Source organism: Capricornis sumatraensis, chromosome 3 (genome assembly GCF_032405125.1).
Source record: "Capricornis sumatraensis isolate serow.1 chromosome 3, serow.2, whole genome shotgun sequence".
NCBI classification, from domain to species: Eukaryota; Metazoa; Chordata; class Mammalia; order Artiodactyla; family Bovidae; genus Capricornis; species Capricornis sumatraensis.
The window spans coordinates 48,847,885-48,871,847 of NC_091071.1; the positions used below are offsets into that span (position 1 = coordinate 48,847,885).

The window sequence follows — 23,963 nt, forward strand, 5'->3', positions numbered from 1 at the left end:
ATAGCCTTGACTAGACGGACCTTAGTTGGCAAAGTACTGTCTCTGCTTTTGAATATGCTATCTAGGTTGGTCATAACTTTCCTTCCAAGGAGTAAGCGTCTTTTAATTTCATGGCTGCAGTCACTATCTTCAGTGATTTTGGAGCCCCAAAAAATCAAGTCTGATACTTGTTTCCGCTGTTTCCCCATCTATTTGCCATGAAGTGATGGGACCAGATGCCATGATCTTCGTTTTCTGAATGTTGAGCTTTAAGCCAACTTTTTCACTCTCCACTTTCACTTTCATCAAGAAGCTTTTTAGCTCCTCTTCACTTTCTGCCATAAGGGCGGTGTCATCTGCATATCTGAGGTTATTGATATTACTCCCGGCAATCTTGATTCCAGCTTGTGCTTCTTCCAGCCCAGCGTTTCTCATGATGTACTTTGCATAGAAGTTAAATAAGTGGGGTGACAATATACAGCCTTGATGTACTCCTTTTCCTCTTTGGAACCAGTCTGTTGTTCCATGTCCAGTTCTAAGTGTTGCTTCCTGACCTGCATATAGGTTTCTCAAGAGGCAGGTCAGGTGGTCTGGTATTCCCATCTCTTTCAGAATTTTCCACAGTTTATTGTGATCCACACAGTCAAAGGCTTTGGCATAGTCAATAAAGCAGAAATAGGTGTTTTTCTGGAGCTCTTGGTTTTCCCATGATCCAGTGGATGTTGGCAGTTTGATGTTCCTCTGCCTTTTCTAAAACCAGCTTGAACATCTGGAAGTTCACGGTTCATGTATTGCTAAAGCCTGGCTTGGAGAATTTTGAGCATTACTTTACTAGCGTGTGAGATGAGTGCATGCCTTTCTTTGGAATTGGAATGAAAACTGACCTTTTCCAGTCCTGTGGCCACTGCTGAATTTTCCAAATTTGCTGGCATATTGAGTGCAGCACTTTCACAGCATCATCTTTCAGGATTTGAAACAGCTCAAATGGAATTCCATCACCTCCACTAGCTTTGTTCGTAGTGATGCTTCCTAAGGCCCACTTGACTTCACATTCCAGGATGTCTGGCTCTAGGTCAGTGATCACACCATCGTGATTATCTTGGTCGTGAAGATCTCTTTTGTACAGTTCTTCTGTGTATTCTTGCCACCTCTTCTTAATATCTTCTGCTTCTGTTAGGTCCATACCATTTCTGTCCTTTATTGAGCCTATCTTTGCATGAAATGTTCCCTTGGTAGCTCTAATTTTCTTGAAGAGATCTCTAGTCTTTCCCATTCGGTTGTTTTCCTCTATTTCTTTGCATTGATCGCTGAGGAAGTCTTTCTTATCTCTCCTTGCTATTCTTTGGAACTCTGCATTCAGATGCTTATATCTTTCCTTTTCTCCTTTGCTTTTCACTTCTCTTCTTTTCACAGCTATTTGTAAGGCCTCCCCAGACAGCCATTTTGCTTTTTTGCATTTCTTTTCCATGGGGATGGTCTTGATCCCTGTCTCCTGTACAGTGTCATGAACCTCTGTCCATAGTTCATCAGGCACTCTGTTTATCAGATCTAGTCCCTTAAATCTATTTCTCACTTCCACTGTATAATCATAAGGGATTTGCTTTAGGTCATACCTGAATGGTCTAGTGGTTTTCCCTACTTTCTTCAATTTGAGTCTGAATTTGGCAATAAGGAGCTCATGATCTGAGCCACAGTCAGCTCCCGATCTTGTTTTTGCTGACTATAGAGCTTTTCCACCTTTGGCTGCAAAGAATATAATCAATCTGATTTCGGTGTTGACCATCTGGTGATGTCCATGTGTAGAGTCTTCTCTTGTGTTGTTGGAAGAAGATGTTTACTTTGACCAGTGCGTTCTCTTGGCAAAACTCTTTTAGCCTTTGCTCCGCTTCATTCCATATTCCAAGGCCACTCCAGGTGTTTCTTGACTTCCTACTTTTGCATTCCAGTCCCCTAGAATGAAAAGGACATCTGTTTTGGTTGTTAGTTCTAAAAGGTCTTATAGGTCTTCATATTCAACAAGACGATGTTCATTAAATCTTTAATCCAATGTCTGCTAGTGGCTGCTCTCTCCCTGTTATTTGTCTGGCCTGAGGCAGCCCAGTCCCAGAGTCCTACAGGTTCTATGGTAAGGCTAAAGGCTACCTTCAAAACAGTCTGTGTCAACATGCACCTCCCGGGACTGTTGCTGCCAGTGCCCCTGTCCCTGCGGCAGGCCACTGCCAATGCGTGCCTCTGCAGGAAACCCTCAGATACTCACAGGCAGGTCTGACTCAAGTCTCCTATGGGGTCACTGTTCCTTTCCCCTGGGTCCTGGTGTGCACATTGCTTTGTTTGTACCCTACAAGCATCTCCGTTTTCACCACTCGTAATCAAATCCCACTGTCCTTCAAAGTCGGATTCCTTGGGGATTCCAATCCCTTTGCCAAATTCCCAGGTTGGGAAGTCTGATGTGGGGCCTAGATCCTTGCAGTGGGAGAACTTCTTTGGTATTCTGGGTCTCCAGTCTGTGGGTCACTCACCCAGCAGGTATGGGATTTGATTTTAACATGATTGTGCCCCTCCTGTCATCTCGTTGCAGCTTCTCCTTTGTCCTTGGACATGGGGTATCGTTTTTTTGATTCAAACATCGTCTTGTCAGTGGTTGTTCAGCAGCTAGTTGTGATTTTGGTGTTCCCACGGGAGATGAGTGCACATTTGGAAATCACCATTCTGCTTTCTTTTACAATGAATTTTACTACTCTAGGTACCTTGTATAAATGGAGTCCTACAGAACAATCTCCCCTCGATATCCCTGGGGCATTGCTTCCATAACCCACACCACTGCAGATACCAAAATCCATAGAAGCTCAAGCCCCTTACATAAAATGGCACAGTATTTGCATGTAACCTGTGTATCTCTGGATTACTAACAATACATACAGTGTCATTGCTGTGTATGTCTTAGCGAGTAAGCAGCAAGTTCAAGTTTTGCTTTTTGGAACTTTCTGGAATTTTTTTTCCCTGAATATTTTCCATTTCCTGCTGGTTGAATCCGCAGATGTGGAGCCTGCCAGGTATATAGAGTGCCAGCTCTCTTTGTCCTTGTGATTGGCTTATTTTACTTAGTACCCTGTCCTGAGATGCACCCCTCAGATGGTTTTTTGGGTTTTTTTTTCCAATCTAGGCCTAGTCTTTTCAACCTCTTGTAATGGTCTTTAGCATAGCAGAATTTTTGAATTTTGATGATGCCCAATTTATCTGGCTTTTTTTTTCTTCTATGGATTATGCTTTTAGTATCATGTCTAAAGAACTCTGATCATAAAACTTTCATGGTTTTACATTTTTGCATTTAGATTTCTGATTCCTGTTAAGGTCTCAGTCAATATTGAATTTTTTGCCTATACAAGTCCAGTTGTTTTTGGCCTTGAGCTTGAGGGGTATTATCTTGTGTTGCCTTTGATACTTTTGAGTTTTCAGTAGTAGTAATATAAATAGGCAAACTTTTACAGCTGTTAAATGAAATATTTGACTTAAAAAATGAGAAGAATTTGTAAGGACATTTTGTCGTATAAAACTGACAAAAATCAATACATTTTTGAACACTGTATTTGTAGATGTCCGAAGTATCTCTGATGAAACATATACTGGAAGGTTATAAGAGTGGTGCCTGTGGGTAGAGGGCTGGGTATGCAAAGTGTAGGGAAGTTATTCTCAATTTGTATTGTTTTGTATCTTCTCAGTTTTTAAAGCTCCTAAGGCAACATACACAGTAACAAATTCTTGGGGGGAAAAATACACAGGCTTGATGAAACCTGATTGCCTTTCAGTGAAGTGACTTTCAGTGATTTGTTTAAACTGCCCTTTGTTTTCTAAGTTAATTTTTGTTACTGCCTATAAAAACTTGATGGCAATGGTTCTAAAACTTGAATTCCCTGTAAAAGTTACCTTTAAGTTCAGCTTCTAAAATCAAGGAATAGAGTTTTAGTTGTACTGTGTGGTGGACAAATATTCACATCTGAGATGATCCAAGTTAAGTAAAGTTTCTGTTGTTTGCTACATCATCTTTGCTTTTGTTTTTCAGTGCCAAACCCAAGTCAGAAATCCACGTATCAATGGCCACTCCAGTCACTGTGTCTATGGAGACCATGTCTAGTCAAAATAGTGATCAGCCCACCATTGCAGTCCCACCCACCACTCAGCAGCCTCCACCAGCCATTCCAACTATGATTGCAGCAGCTAGTCCCCCGTCACAACCAGCGGTTGCCCTTCCAACCATTCCTGGAGCAGTTCCCATCACTCCACCCATCACTACCATTGCCGCTGCCCCTCCGCCGTCAGCAGCCGTGGGTGGCAGTCTCTCTTCTGTTTTGGGCCCTCCTGTACCAGAGATAAAAGTTAAAGAAGAAGTGGAACCAATGGACATCATGAGGCCAGTTTCTGGTAAGTCCATTTGTAGGATACTCTTTGCTGGCAATTGCTTCTTCCCCTTTTCTTACTCTCCTCAAGAGTCCAAACTCTTGTATGACCCTCAGTCTGGAAGCCTGACTCCTAGATGCCCATTTGAAATTTCCATTTTATTAGTTTTTAATAAATAGAAGAAAGCATCCTTTTCAAAACTGAAACCATATTGCTGCCATTTTTGTAACTAATTTTATTTCTCACCCAAATCAATGAAAAGATTGTTTCCCCAAGAGTATTTTTAAACATAGCTTCTTACATTCATTAAGGAAGTATTACCATATGAAGAGGGTCACAATACTGTCGACTTAAAAAATAGTCATAATCTAAAAGTTGAGAGTTATGTTTTATTCATTGGAAATTTTTAGGACTTTTAGCCTGGGAGACAGCATCTCAAGTGACCCTTCAAGAACTGCTCTGAGGAGGCAGGGGGAGGAGTCGGGTTATATAGAAGTTTGCAACATGGGACAGGTAGTCTGAACTGTGAAGATATTTTTGTGAATTGAAGAAAACCAGATATCTCAAGTTAAGGAATTCAGCGCTTTTCTGTATGTAGGAAGATGAGAGAGTCTGGGCTCACTGAAGTCGTTGCTTTCATATGTATCTCAGCTCTCTGTGGCCAGGATCCTTCATTTTTCCTCAGTGCTCACCACAGGTAGTGGCTGCAGCCTGACGGCTGCTAAATCACAGATATAGTTCTCCTTCCTGGTTATCTTGGAGAGCTAGGTGAGTGTGACATCCTTGTTGATTGATATGGCAGGTAATACTCCCATTTCTCAATGTGATTATAGCTAAGTGCTGATTAATTTATGATTTATTTCCTGCCAGCATTTTTTGCCTTGTTTATGCAATAAAGTAAGATTTGCATTGTTAAAAATAGTCTCTTGATAAACGTATTTATGATTAGTAAAATCTCAAAAGTACCACTATCCCTTTTTCTTTTCTTCTCAACTCTAAACTTCCATTTGTAAAAAAGCAGGTCACTTGAGAGGCTTTCTTTCTGTTTGCTTGGTTTTCTGGGCATTTGTTTGCTTGTTTGGTTTTTTGTTGTTTTGGGGCATTTTTTTGGCTATGGTCCTTGTTTAGGCACTCAGGATCTTCATTGTTGCCTGCCACATCTCTCACTGCAGCACATGGCCTAGGTGCCCCACAATATGTGGGGTCTTAGTTCCCTGCCAAGGGAACCAAACCCAGTCCCCTGCATTGGAAGGCAGGTTCTTAACCACTGGACCACCAGGGAAGTCCCTGTTTTCTGGTTTTTTTCATAATTTATTGTGGAGTCTTACTTTTCCTGACTATAAAAGTAACATTCAGTGTATGAATTTATATAATACAGACAAAGCCAAAGTGAAAAGCAAGTCATTTTGTGCTGTAGTTACCTAGTATTGCCCTCTTCCATTTCGGCATGAAGGCCCCACCTCCCATAACATTCATTCAGTTAAAAGGCGTAGTCATGCTGTGCCTACAGTCTGTAAATCTGCTGTGTATTTATTTGCTTATTTATTTTCATTTATAATGCCATGAAACATCCTATGGTAACACCCTATGATACCTCAGCACTTCTGTTGAAAGATGCTATGGGTCACCCTGGAGGGGAGATGAAATGCTGTTCATCTGCTCTGCCACCCCTCTAGACAGTTCCTCTTACCTTTCCATACTAGGAGCCTGACCCTAGTTCTTCCTCAACTTGTAGGGCTCAGCACCAGCCTTGGTTCTGTCAGGCTCTTCACCAAGCACTTTGTACAGATTATGCACATCTCCCATCTTGGAGATTACATTCTAGCAAGAGTTCAGTCGCTCAGTCGTGGCCAACTCTTTGCGACCCCGTGAACTGCAGCGCACCAGGCCTCCCTGTCCGTCACCAACTCCCGGAGTTTACTCAAACTCCTGTCCATCAAGTCAGTGATGCCATCCAGCATCTCATCCTCTGTCGTCCTCTTCTCCTCCTGCCGTCAAATCTTTCCCAGCATCAGGGTCTTTTCAAATGAGTCAGCTCTCCACATCAGGTGGCCAAAGTATTGGAGTTTCAGCTTCAACATCAGTCCCTCCAATGAACACCCAGGACTGATCTCCTTTATTGTGGACTGGTTCGATCTCCTTGCAGTCCAAGGGACTCTCAATAGTCTTCTCCAACACCACAGTTCAGAAGCATCAATTCTTCTGCACTCAGCTTTCTTTATAGTCCAACTCTCACATTCATACATGACTACTGGAAAAACCATAGCCTTGACTAGACGGACCTTTGTTGGCAAAGTAATGTCTCTGCTTTTGAATATGCTATCTAGGTTGGTCATAACTTTCCTTTCAAGGAGTAAGCGTCTTTTAATTTCATGGCTGCAATCACTATCCACAGTTATTTTGGAGCCCAGAAAGATAGTCAGCCACTGTTTCCCCATCTATCTGCCAGGAAGTGATGGGACCGGATGCCATGATCTTAGTTTTCTGAATATTAAGCCAACTTTTTCACTCTCCACTTTCACTTTCATCAAGAGGCTTTTTAGTTCCTCTTCACTTTCTGCCATAAGGGTGGTATCATCTGCATATCTGAGGTTATTGATATTTCTCCCAGCAATCTTGATTCCAGCTTGTGCTTCACCCAGCCCAGCATTTCTCATGATGTAGGAAATGGCAACCCATTCCAGTGTTTTTGCCTGGAGGATCCCAGGGACAGGGGAGCCTGGTGGCTACCATCTATGGGTCGCACAGAGTCAGACACAACTGAAGCGACTTAGCAGCAGCACTCTGCATAGAAGTTAAATAAGCAGGGTGACAATATACAGCCTTGACCTACTCCTTTTCCTATTTGGAACTAGTCTGTTGTTCCATGTCCAGTTCTAACTGTTGCTTCCTGACCTGTATACAGGTTTCTCAAGAGGCAGGTCAGGTGGTCTGGTATTCTCATCTCTTTTCAGAATTTTCCACAGTTTATTGTGGTAAACAGTAAAATAAAAGACAAAATGTAAGGGAAAGTTATGGCTGGAGATGTGATTTTTTGTAAGAGTTTTAAAGGGAAAGCTGTATCAAAGAACTGATCTTTGAGTAAGAGACATTAAAGACATTAAAGAGCTGGCCATGAGAGTATCTAGAAAAAGGCATTTCAGACTAAGAGCAGCGAATGTGAAAGCCTAAGACAGGGACGTGCCTCTTGTGCTCAGCACATAGCACAGAGGCGTTGACAGATGAAGCTGAGTAGACGAGGGTAGTGGGAGAGACGGCCAGAGACACAGGTCGGGACTGTGAGAGCTTAGGAGCCCCTGGAAGGATTTTGACTTTGCTGAAGGAGCTGGGAGCTATGAGAGGGCTCTGAGTAGAGGAGGAACTTGAGCTCACTTCTGTTTTTAATAGACCACTCTGGTGACTCTGTAGAAAAAAAGACTGGGAACAAGATTAGAATTAGGGAGATGTGTTTAGAGGCTACTGCTTTAACAGCAGGGACCAGTGAAGGCTTCAGCCAAGGTAGTAGTACCAGTGGTGTGAAGTGGTGAGAGTGTAGATATTTTATTGAGGAACTGAGAGGATTTCTTTAAAGAGGGATATTGTATGTGAGGAACAGCATCAGAGGAAACTAAAGGTTTTGATCTTAGTAACTGGAAGCATAGGACTTCCCTGCTGGCAAAGTGGTAAAGAATCCACGTGCCACCGCAGGAGGAGCAAGAGACACAGTTTCGATCCCTGGGTCAGGAAGATCCCCTAGAGTAGGAAATGGCACCCCACTCCAGTATCCTTGTGTGGAAAATTCCATGGTCAAAGGAGCCTGGCAGTCTACATTCCGTGGAGTCTCAAAAGAGTCAGACATGACTGAGCGACCTAGTACAAACACAAAACTGGAAACCCTCGTCTTCAGTACAGCAGAGGGACTCCATTGTGTGGGGAGGGATTAGGAGTTAGCTTTTGCTCTGGTGAGTTTGAGTTAGACTTTCACGTGGACATCAAGTAGTCTGATCTGTAAGCCTAGCTTTTGGAAGAAAATTAGGTTGCCGCTGTAAATTGGGGAGTTGCCATTGTATGTATGAGTTATGTTTAAAGCCATGAGCCTGGCTGGGTAATGGATAGGATCCTCTGAGGAGTGAGTGCTGATAAGAAACAGAAGTAGTTGTAAACCGAGCCCTGGGGCACTGCACCATTTTGAGAAGGGAGCAGAGTCCGAAACCAGCAAAGGAGACTAAATGGACATGCTGCAGTGACAGGAATAAAACGTGGCGCGTGTGATGTCCTGGAAAGCCAGGACAAGGGTCACAGCTGCTGAGAGGTCGAGTGAGGAAAGCACTGAGCAGCGACCGTTGGGTATAACGTGAAGGTCATGGGGATCTTGAGAAGAGCAGCTGCCATGTAGTCATATTGGGCCACAGCACGGTGGGTGTGGGTTCCGGAGAACGCTGGGAGGTAACTGTGAGAGACACTGAGTATAAACAGCCCTGGAGGGACTTGTTACAAAGCACCAGAAAAAGGAGGGCCAGTATCTGAAGGGAAATGATACCAAGAGAGTGTTCTTTTTGGCCGCACTGGGTCTTCGTTGCTGCACACGGGCTTTCTCTGGATGCTGTTCTTCGTTGTGGTGCACAGGCTTCTCATTGTGGTGCTTTCTCTTGTGGAGCACGGGCTCTAAGCATGTATGCTTCAGGAGTTGTGGCAGGTGGGATTTTCCCTGACCAGGGATCGAATTCATGTCCCCTGCATTGGCAGGTGGATTCTTAACCACTGGACCACCAGGGAAGTCCCAGAAGTTATTCTTAGGACAGGACAGATGAGTTTGGTATGTTAGTGGGAGTGAGCCAATGAAGAGGAGACAACTGATGATGCAGGAAAAAGATGAATTCTTGCGGCGATGTCTGAGGAGGTGAGACTGGGTGGGACCTACCTTGAATGTGAAGGAATCTGCCTTTCCTGAAAGCGCAGAGAGAAAGGAAGTGCCTGGTCACCGTGCAGGTGAGTGGGTATATGTGGTGGGGATTTATGGGCGTTTCCTTCTGATGGTGTCTGTGTCTTTCTGTCAAATAGGAAGCGTAGGTGTTAGCTGAGGGAAAGGGCAGTATGGGAAGTGTGGAGGGCAGATGGACTTGGCAGATGCAGGAGGGCCTCCCAGCAGCGGTGCCGGCCTGCTTGAGGTTAGCAAGCATGCTGTCAGGATGCCTGTTTCATTGCTGTGTGTTTTCCTCTGGCTGCCCTCAGCTGCATAGGTGTAGACTTGGTTGGAGAGTTGGGTTTAACCTGCTCTGCTTTTTGTTCAGTGAGTGCAGTATAGCATGAGAAGGGACAGTAAGTGGATGAAATTGATAGGAGAGCTAAAACCCAGTGATAGGAGTGAGGAGATATTAGAGGGATGAATGACAGCAAAAAAACTACTATGATTAATGGAAAATAGTTGTTAATGGTGTACAAGAATTGGAGGTGAGTTGCTAAGAGAAGTGACCTGGAAAGAGAGTTGGCTTTTGACTGGAAAGTCAGATGTCAGAAATTGAGATTTGATGACAGAGTTGAGGTTGTGACTGTTGGGAATGGATGGCTGAGGAATGGTAGAAGGAAAGGACGAACCAAGGATACAGTAGAAGAGTTGAGGTGCACTTTCATCATGAATTGCAAGTCACCAGGTATATGACCCATACAAGCCCAAACAAACGCTGTTGCCTTTGTGCTTAGCATGCTCTTTGTCTAGAGGCACTGACTGGCTGTGCTCTGAAGCCAGACCGCCTCTCTCAGTGCCCAGCTCTCCATTGCTCTCTGTGTGATGTGTGCCGCATTTTCCCATTGTTAAGTTCAGGGACAGTACTGTCTACTTACTCAGATTATTATTGAAGTTTATTATTGAGGTGATGGGTTATCGCCTGCTGAAAGACTTGAAATATAGTGGCTTGAACATATAAGTTTTTATTGTTTCCCTTGAAGTGAATCCTGAGGCAGACAGTCCAGGCATGGTATGTGGATTACATTAAATCTTTAGGGATCCAGGCTTCTACCACCCCTAGCATTTGACCCTAATGCTCTTGATTCAAGATAGCTGCTGGAACTCCAGCTATCCCATCTGAGTTCCAGGGTCACAGGAAGAAGACACAGAGTGGGTAAGGCCTCCTTTCTTTTAAGGAAAGTTCTTAAAATTTCTGCAAAGCACTAGGATTTTCATTTCAAATACCCATACCGTACAAGGGAAACTAGTATACTGTCTTTGAGCTGAGTGGCAATGTGCCCATTTCAGGGTGAGGAGTACTTGGACTAAGGGAGATGAAGGTGTGAGGTGTCAGCAGTGGGCAACCTCTGCCGCAGTTAGCATGCTTTAGCACGGTCCTGGGCACATGTAATGCCTGCTCTCTTTCTATCTTTGTTAACTCTCCCTGATGGAAGTCAGCGGACACTCCGCCGTGTTTGGGTTCTCATACATGTACACCCTGTTTCCTATGATAGCAGTTCCTCCTCTGGCTGCCAACACCGCGTCTCCGTCTCTTGCATTGCTGGCTAACAACCTGTCCATGCCTACAAGTGACTTACCCCCTGGTGCTTCGCCAAGGAAAAAGCCTCGGAAGCAGCAGCATGTGATTTCAACAGAAGAAGGGGATATGATGGAGACAAACAGTACTGATGACGAGAAGTCCACTGCCAAGAGTCTTCTGGTGAAGGCAGAGAAGCGCAAGTCTCCTCCCAAGGAGTATATTGGTAACGCTCACTTGAGTTTACTTTTGTCATGGAAAGCTTCCCACTTAAGCTAGGAGTTTATCCCTGAGGCCGTTTACAATAGCTAGATTTCACTTACAGCTCATCTGCAGAAATTGTACCAGGAATATTGTTGCAAATATATAGTAAGCTATATAATGTTTTCTTTTTCTTCTCGTTTAAATAGATGAAGAAGGTGTAAGGTATGTCCCAGTTCGTCCAAGACCTCCCATTACTTTGCTCCGTCACTATCGGAACCCCTGGAAAGCTGCTTACCACCACTTCCAGCGGTACAGTGATGTCCGGGTCAAAGGTCAGTTTTGCCAGAAATGGTTAGTGTTGACTCATGCGGTTGGTCTTTCACTCAGCTTGTTAGAGTCACAGTAGAATGAAAAGACAGAATCATAGTTTTCCTGCTTCCAAAAGAACCCTGTCAGTTTTGTTATAAATTTATTGTTTACTCTTAAGCATAATATACAGTTGAGCATAAAATTTGGAGAATTATCCTTTGCCTTAGAAAGCTATATGTATTTTACTGGAAACACAGTCTAATGAATAAGACTTCCTGTGTTGCCAACTCCCCAAGTAGTGACAGATGACCTCCTTAGCCCCTAAAGTAGCTGAGGAGGAGCTATACTAGATTGTTACGTGACATAGACCACAGTGGTCCCAGGATGCTCAGATGTGCATTCAGCAGCAGCCCTAGAAAGTATATTTTCCAAAAGGCCTTTTGTTTCACATATGTGAAACAAAAGATCTTTTGTTCAACATTTGTTCAAACATATGTGGGATGATCTAGCGTGAGCACACAGTAAATGTTTTTGTGGTTGTTGAACTTGAGAATAACATTCTAATAAACACACTTATAGTGAAAATGGCTGATAGCAGTTTGCTTGAATCAGCAAATATTTCTGTGGATAGATTTTAAGTGTTATTAATCTCAAATAAAGTTATGACCAACCTAGATAGCATATTCAAAAGCAGAGACATTACTTTGCCAACTAAGGTCCGTCTAGTCAAGGCTATGGTTTTTCCAGTAGTCACGTATGGATGTGAGAGTTGGACTGTGAAGAAGGCTGAGCACCGAAGAATTGATGCTATTGAACTGTGGTGTTGAAGAAGACTGTTGAGAGTCCCTTGGACTGCAAGGAGATCCAACCAGTCCATCCTAAAGGAGATCAGTCCTGGGTTTTCTTTGGAAGGAATGATGCTAAAGCTGAAACTTCAGTACTTTGGCCACCTCATGAGAAGAGTTGACTCCTTGGAAAATACTCTGACTCTGGGAGGGATTGGGGACAGGAGGAGAAGGGGATGACAGAGGATGAGATGGCTGGATGGCATCACTGACTTGATGGACGTGAGTCTGAGTGAACTCTGGGAGTTGGTGATGGACAGGGAGGCCTGGCATGCTGCAATTCATGGGGTCGCAAAGAGTCAGACATGACTGAGCAACTGAACTGAACTGAATCTCAAATATAATCATTGCATAGAGAAGTGTGAGTTTTCAGAGAATTGGCCATATTTCCTATTCCTTCAAATAAATTGCATTTGGAAGCTTCTCCAAGGGTTCCCTTGAAGACTCAAGATGAGTCCAAGTTAGACGGTGCGGACTAAAGCCCATGAGCGGGAGTGAAGATCCTGACAGTTCAGTCCCTGAATGGGAGCACAGAGGTGGCTGTACTGCCCAGCTTTTCTTCCTCATGAGTGTACCCTGAGTTTAGAAAAGAGGGTGAAACTTCCAAAGAGAAATCAGAGGATGTGGGCCTTTGGTGAAAGTAGGATATGAGCCACCAAACATTTCTTCATACCACAGAATTCCATATTATAGCAGGAAAATATTTACAGTTTCCCTAGTAACATTTTAAGCCTTATAAGAAAATACTTATTGCTTATTGGAATTCACTCTTCATAAGCTATCTCAAGAAAGGTAATTTGACAGCTGAAAATATTGATGATTCTTAAATCTTCTGTTCAAATATGTATGTATTAATCACTTTGTGCCAAGTCTCTTGACTATTAAACTTTAATTGAATTGTTTTGCCTAAGCTGTAAAGTCATATTCATATAAACAAGTAAAGACAGAATACTGGTAACAGGTAATTCACTTGAAGAAAAGAAAAAAGAAATGGCAAAGAAGCACAGGAAACAAACAGAAAACAAATAATAACCTGGCAGACTTAGCCTAACATATCAGTAATTGTCTTAAGTGTTAATAATCTAACATATCAGTTAACACACAGATTGGCAGAGAATGAAGAAAAGATCCAGCCATATTCTGTCTGTAAGAAACTTCAGATACAGTGTATCAGTAGAATGACAGTAAAAGGATGGAAGACCAAACACTGCAAAAATTAATTTTAAAAGAGTGGCTATATTAATATCAAATAAAATAGACTTCGGAGGAAAGAAAATTACCAGAAATGAAGAAAGGCATTACATACTGATTTAAAAAATAGTCAGCAAAAACCAAGAGCTTCAGAAATATGAAGCAAAAACAGCTGAAAGAAATAGTAGGCAAATATGTAGTTATGGTTAGAACATCAACATACTCGTCTCAGCAATTGATAGAAGCACTTGATAATCAGCAAGAATATGCAAGAAGTGAATACCACAAACCAACATTTAGTAGACATTTATAGGGCACTTGAACTGCAGCAGAATACATATTCTCTCAAGATGCACATAGACCTTATTTAGGATCATAAACCTCAACAATTGGGGGAGAGTTGAAATCATGTAGAGTATCTTCATTGGCCATGATAGACTCAAACTAGAAACCAATGACACATAACAGAAAAACCTCCAGCCCATGGAAATTAAACATGGGATGGCCGTGGTTCACTACAGGGACAAAGATACTGGCACAGCAGTTCTGGGGAGTACTCATTGGTATAGCCCTCCCAGAAGCTGCCATTAGCTCCCCCCAACAACCTCTAGGCTCCAGTGCTGGAATGCCTCAAGCCAAATAACGAACAGGGCAGGAACACAGCCCCACCTACCAGCTCATGCTTGTGCTAAGTCACTTCAGTCCTGTCTGACTCTGTGATCTGGTGGAGTATAGCCCTCCAAGCTCCTCTGTCCATGGGATTCTCAAGGCAAGAATGCTGGATTTGGTTGCCATTTCCTACTCCAGAGGATCTTCCTGACCCAGGAATCAAACCTGCCTCTCTTGCATCTTCTGCAGTGGCAGGCAGGTTCTTTACCACTAGTGCCATCCAGCAGACAGCTTAAGTCTTCCTGAGCACTGCCTTGACCACCAGAGACAGAACCCAGCTCCACCCACCCCTAATGGGAGGGCAGGAGCCAATCCCTCCCATTAGGAAATCTGCACAAACCTCTTAGACAGCCTCATCCCCCAGAGAGCAGAGAGCAGAAGCAACAATTACAGTACTGCAGCCTGCAGAATGGAAACCACAATCACAGGAAGCTAGACAAAATGAGACAGCAGAGGAACATGTCCAGGCGGAGGAACAAGACAAAACCCCAGGACAACAGCCAAGTGGAGACAGGCGGCCTACCAGGAAAAGACTAAGATAATGTTAGTAAAGAAGATCCAGCACAGAAAAAATATAGAGGCATAGATCAAGAAGATACAAGAGATGTTTTACAAAGACCTGGAAGAACTAAAGAACAGAGGTGAACAGCACAGTGATTAACATGAAAACTACACTAGAAGGAAGCAGTAGCAGAATAACTGAAGCAGGAAAGTGTATGAGTGATGCAGAAGACAGAACGGTGGGATCACTGCCATGAAGCAGAATAAAGAGAACAGAATGAAAAGAAATTGAAACAATCTGAGAGACCTCTGAGACAACATTAAATGTACCAGCATTCACATTAAAGGGGTCCCAGAAGAGAGAGAGAGAGGACCTGAGAAAATACTTAAAGACATAATAGCTGAGAACTGCACTAACATGGTAAGGGAAGCAGTCACCCGACTCCAGAAAACAGAGTGGCAGGCAGGAAAACCCCAAGGAGGAACACACCAACACACAGTAATTTTTTTCAAAAAGACAAAAATAAAACATTAAAAGCAACAAGGGACAGGTAACATATATAGGAATTCCCATAAGGTTATCAGCTGATTTCTCAGCAGAAACTTTGCAGGCCAGAAGGAAATGGTGCAATATATTTACAGTGATGGAAGGAAAGAACCTACAACCAAGAATACTCTACCCAGCAAGGCTTTCATTCAGATTCAATGGAGAAATCAAAAGCTTTACAGACAAGTAAAAGCTGAGAAAATTCAGCACTACCAGACCAGCTTTGCAACGAATTCTAAAGGAACTTCTCAAAGTGGAAAAGACCACAACTAAAGACAAGAAAATTGCAATGGAAAAGTTCACTGGCAAAGGCAAATGTTCAGTAAAGGTAGGAAGTCATATCCACACAAATATGATATCACAACCAGCAGTTGTGAGGAGACCACAAATGTAGGATATTGGAAATGCACTTGAAATTTAAAAACCAGTAGCTTATTAACAACCTCGTCTATGTATAAACTGCTGTGTCAAAACCTCATGGTAGCCACAAAGTCGACAGCAGATAAACACTGAGAAGAGGGATCCAAACACAGCACTAAAGTTGGTCATTAAATGACAAGAGAACAAAAGAAGACCTGTGAAGAAAAAAGACCGATGGAAACAATCCAAAACAATAAAATGGCAGTAAGACATACATATCAATGGTTACCTTAAATGTAAATGGATTAAATGCTTCAAGCAAAAGACATAGACTGGCGAATGGATACAAAAACAAGGCCCGTAAGTACGCTGTCTGTAAGAGAACCACTTCAGATCTAGGGCCACATACAGACTGAAAGTGAAAGAACGGAAAAAGGTATTCTGTGCAGATGGAAATCAAAAGAAAGCTGGAGGACCAGTACTCATACCAGGCAAAATTAGACTTACAAACACAAAGGACACTACGTAATGATCAAAGGATCAATCCGAGAAGGTGTGACAATCGTAAATAATATATACACCCAACATAGGAACACCTCAATATGTAAGGCAAATACTAACAGCCATAAAGGGAGAAATTGACAGTGACACAATAATAGTGGGGGACTTTAACACTCCACCGTCATCAGTGGACAGATCATCCAGACGAAATCAGTAAGGAAATACAGTATTAGAAACACTAATAATGCCACATGCTGCTGAGGATGTAGAGAAACTAGATTCTCGTACATTCCTTGGAGCATTTTGATTGTTATCCCACTGCCTTCTAGACTCCATTCTCCTGAGAAGTCAGCTGTTGATTTTAATGGGATTATATTGTAAGTGATGCATCATGTTTTATCTTACTCCTTTGAAGATATTTTCAGCTTTGACTTTCAACATTTTTACTATGATACATCTGTCTGTATACATTTATCTTCTTTGGAGTTAGCCTTGAGCTTCCTGATATATACTTTACTGTTTTTCAGTAAATGTGAGAAATCTTAAGTCATTTTTTCCCTGAGTATTTCTTCTCCTTCATCTCTTTTCCTTTTGGTACTCCATTATACATGCATTGGTGCTCTTAATGGTGTACAATTTCTGTCTCTATGTTGATACTGTTTAATGTGACATGATTATCATCCCTTCTTTTACTTCTTCACTCATACTTTCTTTTCATTCTGTGAATTTATTCATAATGGCTACTTTGAAATCTTTTTCTGTTCAATCTAACATCTGGTCACTCTTGTCAAGCATTTTCTGGTGCCTATTTCTTTTTCCCCTTATGTGGGTCATATTTCCCTGTTTGTTCGAATGCCTCATAATTTTTTTTGCAAACTGGACATTTCAGATAATGCAGCGACTCCAGGCACTGGTCTCGCTGTCTCCTCAAAGACCCGCTATAGTCATTTGCATTTTTAGCTGTTTAGTGACTGGTTGGATTCTTTTAGTGAAGTCTGATCAGCTCCACCCCACCAGCACCACCAAGTGGGAAGCCTCTGATGTTACTCCTTGGGGAGACATAGCTTTGAGTGTGCCCACAGCCACCGTGGGAGGACAGTAGCATGGGCAGGCCTCTCTCCTCCTATTTCCCTGACCATGTCCAACTGATAAACCCCACTTATTGCTTGCCATTTGATCTGTTAAAAACACAGTACTAGATTGCCCTTAAACACAAATTCCTCTGCAGACTAATCCAGTTGTATTGTAGCTCCTTGCCAGAATGGTTTCTGAGGTCAGTGTTTGATAATCATTCTGCCCCCAAGGAGAGCTCCTGCCAGCTCTCTTGCTCCTTGTTCTCTCCTGCAAATGGGTCAGCCCACAGTCTAGGCTGTATCTTCACTGTGTCTGCACATTTCCTCTTACCTACACCCTCCACTGCTCTCGGGAGCACCTTTAGGTTTGAACTTCACACTCTGTTGAAATTGGAGCCAACTCCTTTGGGAAGAGATTAGAAATTTCCTGTTTTATGGCCTGTTTTTTTCTCCAGGCAGAATCTCTGAGCCTGGGGCTCTGGAGGTGGGGGTGGGCCAATGGCAACTTAGCAGGTGAGTGCTCATTGGAGGGGAGGTGGGGTGAGCAGCCTGTCTCCCACTTGGCCTGCCTCTCCTAGGGTGATGCCACCACTTCACAAGCCAGGAGAGGGGCTCCTGGGCCCCAGTGTTTTCAGCTCACCTTGCCTAAGGTACAGTCTCCCTTCTACAAGTGGCGATTGAGCAAAAGAAGGGAGCCCCCACATGTCAACTAGACTCAGGGCCTGAGACAGCCTCAGCAACAGGGAGCAGGATGGGAAATGCCTTGCTCCTTCTGGGAACTGGAGGAGAGGGAACCCTGTGCTTGGGGCTACAGCGATCTGGAACAGAGTCTCCACCTTACAAGCTAGAGTGAGAAGCAGAAAGGGATCAGTCTTGGTTCAAATGCCACAGACTTACTGGTCTTTCACCTTTTAGTAGATTTGTTTGAATAGATGTTTCTGCCGTGCTGTTAACCATTAGGACCTTTTCCCAGAGGTCTAAAGGGTTTTTTTTTTTTTTTTAATTTCTCCAGTTCCATTGGGGAAACTGCTTAGCAGAACACTGGCATATCACAGTTCAGCTGTCTTTTACACATTACTGAGCTACTCTGGAAAACAGTTGGGTAGTTTCATAAAAACTAAACATATACTTACCATATGACCCGACAGTTGCCCTCCTGGGCATTTATCCCAGAAAAATGAAAACCCTCTGTCCACACAGAAATCTGGATAGAAGTGTTCATAGCAGCATCTTTGATAATAGCCAAGAGCTGGAAGCAACACAGATGGCATCAAATGGTTAAACAAATGAGCCGTTGACTCCTGTCAGCAATGGACAGGAAAGAACTATTGATTATGTAACAGCTTATGCATTGTGCTTAGGCTTACGGGGAAATCAATTTTCAAAACATGTACCCCCTCCCTTCCCCAGAAAAAAGACACATGCTGTGCAGTTCTGTTTATATAATCTCAAAGTGACAAAGTTATACACATAGAGAAGAAATGAGTTGATGAAGGGTTAATCGTGCGGAACGGGTGGTGTGACCGTAAAGGTGTGGCACAGGAGGTCTCTCACGGTGATGAGCACCTCTAAACCTCGACTGGCACAGCAGTCACACAAACTTGCATGTGATATGATGACATGCACTCACTTGACATCAGTGGCAGTCTCCTGGGTGTGATGGCTGTACTGCAGTTACTGAGATGCAAACAGTGAGGGGAAACTGGGTGAAGGGAAATACTGGGCCTCTTGTTACTGGCTTTTTGTTTTTTCCCCAATAAAAGCTTTTGTGAGCTATAATTCATGTAGCATGCAGTTAACCTCTTACAATGTACAACTCAATGATTCTTGGTGTATTCACAAAGTTGCGTGTTTATCTCTACATTTAGTTTTAAAACATTTTCATTAGCCCAACAAGTACAACCCTTAGCTATCATCACCAGTCCTGCCATCTTCACTCCTCCCTACGCCCAACCCTAGGCAACCTCTTTTATCTACTTGCCGTCTCTTTAAATTTCCCATTGCTGGACATTTGCTGCAAACAGAAGCATATACCATGCGGTCTTCTGTGACAGGTTTATTTCACTTAATTTAATGTTTTCAAGAGTCATCCGTATGGCATGTATCAGGACTTCAGTCAATTTTCCTGCCAAGTAATACTCTATTTTATGGATGTATAACACATATTATTTATCCATTCATCACTCAATGGGCATTTGGGTTGTTTCCACTTTTGGATTATGAGTAATGTTCCTATCATCATGTTTGTAGGAACATTTATTTTCATTTCTCTCGTACATATGCCTAAGAATGGAATTTCTGGGTTATTTGGTAACTATTTAACATTCTAGGAACTCTGAGAGTATTTTCCAAACCAAATACATTTTACTTTCCCACCAGGAATGCATACAACTTCTGATTTTTCCACATCCTCACCAACACTTACTCTTTTTTTATTATTATCATGGCATCTTAAGGGGTTTGAAATGGTACTTACTGCAGTTTTTATTTGCATTTCCCTAATGCCTAATGATGGAGAAGGTGATGGCACCCCACTCCAGTACTCTTGCCTGGAAAATCCCATGGAAGGAGGAGCCTGGTAGGCTGCAGTCCATGGGGTCGTAAAGAGTCAGACACGACTGAGCGACTTCACTTTCACTTTTCACTTTCATGCATTGGAAAAGGAAATGGCACCCCACTCCAGTGTTCTTGCCTGGAGAATCCCAGGGACGGGGGAGCCTGATGGGCTGCCGTCTATGGAGCCGCACAGAGTCGGACACGACTGAAGCGACTTAGCAGCAGTAGCAGCAATGCCTAATGATGTTGAACATCTTCATGTTTGTTGGCAATTTGTATATGTTTTTTGGAAAAATGTGTGTTTAGATATTTTGCCCTTTTTAATTCGTTTGTCTTTATTGTCGAGTGGTGAGAATTCTTCCCACACTCTACAGACAGGTCTCTTGCCAGATATATCTCTATACTATCTTTGCAGCTTCTGTGACTCTGTAATTATTTTGAGCTGAAAAGTTTCTTTATAATGCTCGTAACGACAGACACGAGACCATATAAAACTGATGAAAGCTGAAGAGAGTCAGTGGACTTTGTCAGTAGCATGGTTGTGATGTTACACTGCGGTTTTGCCAGATACTACCACTGAGGGGAACTGGATAAAGAATACATGGGACCTCTCTGTATTATTTCTTACAATTGCATATGAATCAGTAATTATCTCAAAAAGTTTAAGATTTTTAAATTACTTTCTTGCTAATATTTGCCTACCAGATAAGTTTGGGGGTTTTGTGTTGTTGTTAATTGTTCTAGGAAGTAAAGTTGATCAGTTTTAGGTTCACAACAGAATTGAACAGGAGGTAAAGAGATTTCCCATGTCTGCCCCCCATCCCCTGTCCCCACACATGCACAGCCTCCCTCACTCTCAGCTTCCCCACCACAGTGGCACATTTGGTGAGCCTACACTGAAATAATCATCACCCAGAGTTTATCATTTACATTAAGGTTCAGTCTTGGTCTTATGCATTCTGTCAGTTTTGACAAATATATAGATAGAATTTTTTTCAAGATTAATTTTTTAGCGACTTCGCTGGTGGACCAGTGGTCAAGAATCTGCTTTCCAATGCAGGGGATGAGGGTGCAGTCCCTAGTGGGGAACTGAGATCCCACATAGCACAACAACTGAGCCCACACATTCTAGAGCCCATGCTCTGCAGCTAGAGAAAGTCTGAGCGTCACAGCAAAGATCCAGTGCAGCCAAAATTCTAAACAGAAAAAATATTAATTTTTTCAGTAAGAAGATTTTTTTTAATAGTTTTTGATTATCCATGTAATGTGTAAATCCATTTTAAGTTCTGGTGAGCAGTAATATTAAAACTTCACAGATATATCTAAACTCACCTCTGACACGTACTCCTCAATCCTAGTTTGTCTTTCCCCAGTCCAAATGATAAAGTTCGTATTTATTTTACTACAGTGCTGATTCATGGACTTTTCCACCTGAATTTAAATGTTACTCAAGTTGGAGCCCTAAGATTTCTTCCAAGATCTAGATAACACCACAGAGCTTCTAAGCTTCATGCCCAGACTCTCCACATGCTTGCAGACATCACACATGAGCAAGACTCCAACCCACTAAAGACCGTTTACCTCACTTAAAACTTTAGAGTATTAGCTTACTCTCTTTTGAACTCATTAGATTAGCAAAGTAAGTCTTATTTTGCTGGAGTGAACCAAAAGAGCTTTTATTCATATTGTGACTTACATTCTCAGTGACTTTTGTTTTTTTTTTTTTCTGGTTCCAGAGGAGAAGAAAGCTATGCTGCAGGAAATAGCTAATCAGAAAGGAGTCTCGTGTCGAGCCCAAGGCTGGAAGGTTCACCTCTGTGCAGCCCAGTTGCTGCAGCTGGTAGGTGGCGCTCTAGCAGTTGTGATGTCCTGCTGAGGACACCTGAGCTCATAGAGCATTTTCTTTCTGAAGTGCTCCCAGTTAACATGGGTCATGGTGGAGTTTTTAATGTGTCAAGACCTACAGTTAAGGTTCATATTATGTGTTGCTGTGACATCTGAAACAGAGGGGGCCTCAGGGGGCCTGTCAACACATTCTCACTGCTCCTCACTGTGGGAGTAAGGCCTAGTTCACACTTCTCCCTGAGTAGTGGGCTTTGGTTCTCCTCCAGCTTGAGATACTCAGATAAGCCAGTGATGTCCTCCTGGGGGCACCAGGGGGCACCACGCCCTCTTACACTACAGAGCCTGCCTCCTTCAGCCCCTACCGGTTCCCTCTTTGCTCTCTCTGTCATGGAGGGCACCCGCTCTGTGGTTCGGCACAACTTGCAGTGTCCTCCTCCCCTGGGCCGCAAGTATACTGACTAGTAAACTGCTGTTGATCTCATCTGTCCAGTGCGTTCTGTGTTCAGCCCTTTCCATAACCCCTGGGCAAGACTCCTTCCTTCAGCAAGATAAAGAGGAGCCTATCAAAATAATCTCACAAAGTCTTTCTATCTTTGGAGTAGTCATGATCTGAAGAATATTGTCTTTTTATGAGTGTTTTTTTTTTTAAGTAGTGCCATGGCTAGGTTTAAATTTAGCATAAAAGTATATTTTTATGGAACTTATAGACTTGCTTTTCAGAGAAATTGGGAATTTAGAGGAGAATTTAAAAGCTATCCTTGGACTTCCGTGGTGGTGCAGTGGTTACGACTCTGAGCTTCCACTGCAAGGAGATCAGGTTGGATATCTTAGGGAACTAAGATCCCACATGCTGCGTGGTGCAGCCAAAAAAAAAAGTTATCCTAGAAGATACTCTGAATTACAGCCAATTGTGATGTAAATTGTTGAGTAACTTTCCTTACTGTACTGTATCTTAGTCATTGGGAGAAATTAGTTTATCACCCAAACAGACCTGATACCAGTTTATACAGGTGATTCAAGGTGGGTATTTTGCCTGAGTTTGATGAAGAAAAGTATTTCTGAGGTCATGATTCCCTCCTTGTTTGTTGCAGACGAATCTAGAACATGATGTTTACGAAAGACTCACCAACCTGCAGGAAGGGATTATCCCAAAGAAAAAAGCAGCAACTGATGATGATTTACACCGAATAAATGAACTAATACAGGTTTGAAGGAGCCCTTTCCCTCCCCTTATTTCTCCCTTCCCCTCTCTCCATTAATATCTTTGGCAAAAACCAATTATTTTCTTCAGCCTGCATTATCCAGAAACAGTAAAGTGTTTTTTTTCCTATGTGAAAGCCTCAAAATGGCTCAGTTCAAAGGTGAGAAGCTCTTTAAAAGCCACACTGTCTTGAAGATTGCTGATGGATGATGTCATGTCTTTTGTTTCAGGGAAATATGCAGAGGTGTAAACTTGTGATGGATCAAATCAGTGAGGCCAGAGACTCCATGCTTAAAGTTTTAGATCATAAAGATCGTGTCCTGAAGCTTCTAAACAAGAATGGGACTGTCAAGAAGGTGTCAAAATTGAAGCGAAAGGAAAAAGTCTAGACCCCGAATCAGGACTTTGGAAAAAGAATTTATGGAGAATGATGCTGGGGGTGGGGGAAGGGATTGGTTATTTTCAAAGTGGAACATTGAGATAAAGGAAAGCGTTCCTTAGTTCACGCGTGAAAGCAGAGGGACCCGGAACACCCAGTGATATGGAAGGGTCAGAACTGACCTGACGGGGGACTCCAGTCTTTCTTTCAGGCGTCTGCCTCCTGTGCTGACTGTGTTGTGCCCGACTCCTGTTGCCACAGGGTCTCCCGGTTGTCAGTGACACAAGTGACAGGCTGGCGTTTTTCAGCCTTCCAGTTGATAAACTATTTATCTGATGGATTCCTGCAGGACCGTTACTGAGCCTGAACGGAAAGTATCCACTTGGACCATCTGTTCTCTCTCTACACTGAAAATCAAACCTCTTGCCCTCGCCCTAGTCGGTTCTTACTCTGTCTGACCTTCAGATGCCCACGCTGGCCTTCTAAAGCAGTGCCATGGCACTTGAGAGACTGCCACGTCTCACTCTAAAGGGTTTGAACTGCCAATTCTTGTCATTTTCTAAAGAACCATTTCAAAGTGAAGTTGTTATACTGTCTGTCCTGCGTGTGTCAGAGTTGGGATTTTGTGGAGGTGCAGAGCAGGCAACACCAGAAGTTGCTCTGAGATCCTTGTTCCGAAGTACATTCTTGGTTATCCGTACTTCTGTAGCTGGTGTGATGCTGTTAATTATACGTATGGCACATCTCCAAATGTTAATAAAGGACTCAAAGAGGTTTTGTACATAAGCAGTTTGCATCTTTTTATGAAGCTCATCAGTGCTGTACTGCACATCACTTGAGTGTTTACCCTTCTGGCATTTCTCTCACGTGGTTGAGTCTACCCTGACAAAGTTTGGTTGCTCCACACAGAGTTCCACTTACCTTGGTATCTTGAAGATGTCAGGCGT

General features: G+C 42.8%; 1 protein-coding gene across 2 annotated transcripts in view; it reads left to right on the top strand.

Moving 5' to 3' along the window:
- SAP130 (Sin3A associated protein 130) overlaps positions 1-23,741 on the top strand; it is a 74,025-nt gene extending 50,284 nt beyond the window's left edge. For both annotated transcript variants that reach the window (XM_068967632.1, XM_068967633.1), the window contains 6 exons: positions 4,040-4,398; positions 10,813-11,061; positions 11,246-11,371; positions 21,328-21,431; positions 22,528-22,641; positions 22,868-23,741. In XM_068967632.1, the coding sequence (XP_068823733.1) occupies positions 4,040-4,398; positions 10,813-11,061; positions 11,246-11,371; positions 21,328-21,431; positions 22,528-22,641; positions 22,868-23,026 (1,111 nt within the window). In that variant the 3' untranslated portion in view covers positions 23,027-23,741. The remainder of the gene's footprint in view (positions 1-4,039; positions 4,399-10,812; positions 11,062-11,245; positions 11,372-21,327; positions 21,432-22,527; positions 22,642-22,867) is intronic.
- Positions 23,742-23,963: the final 222 nt, after the last annotated feature.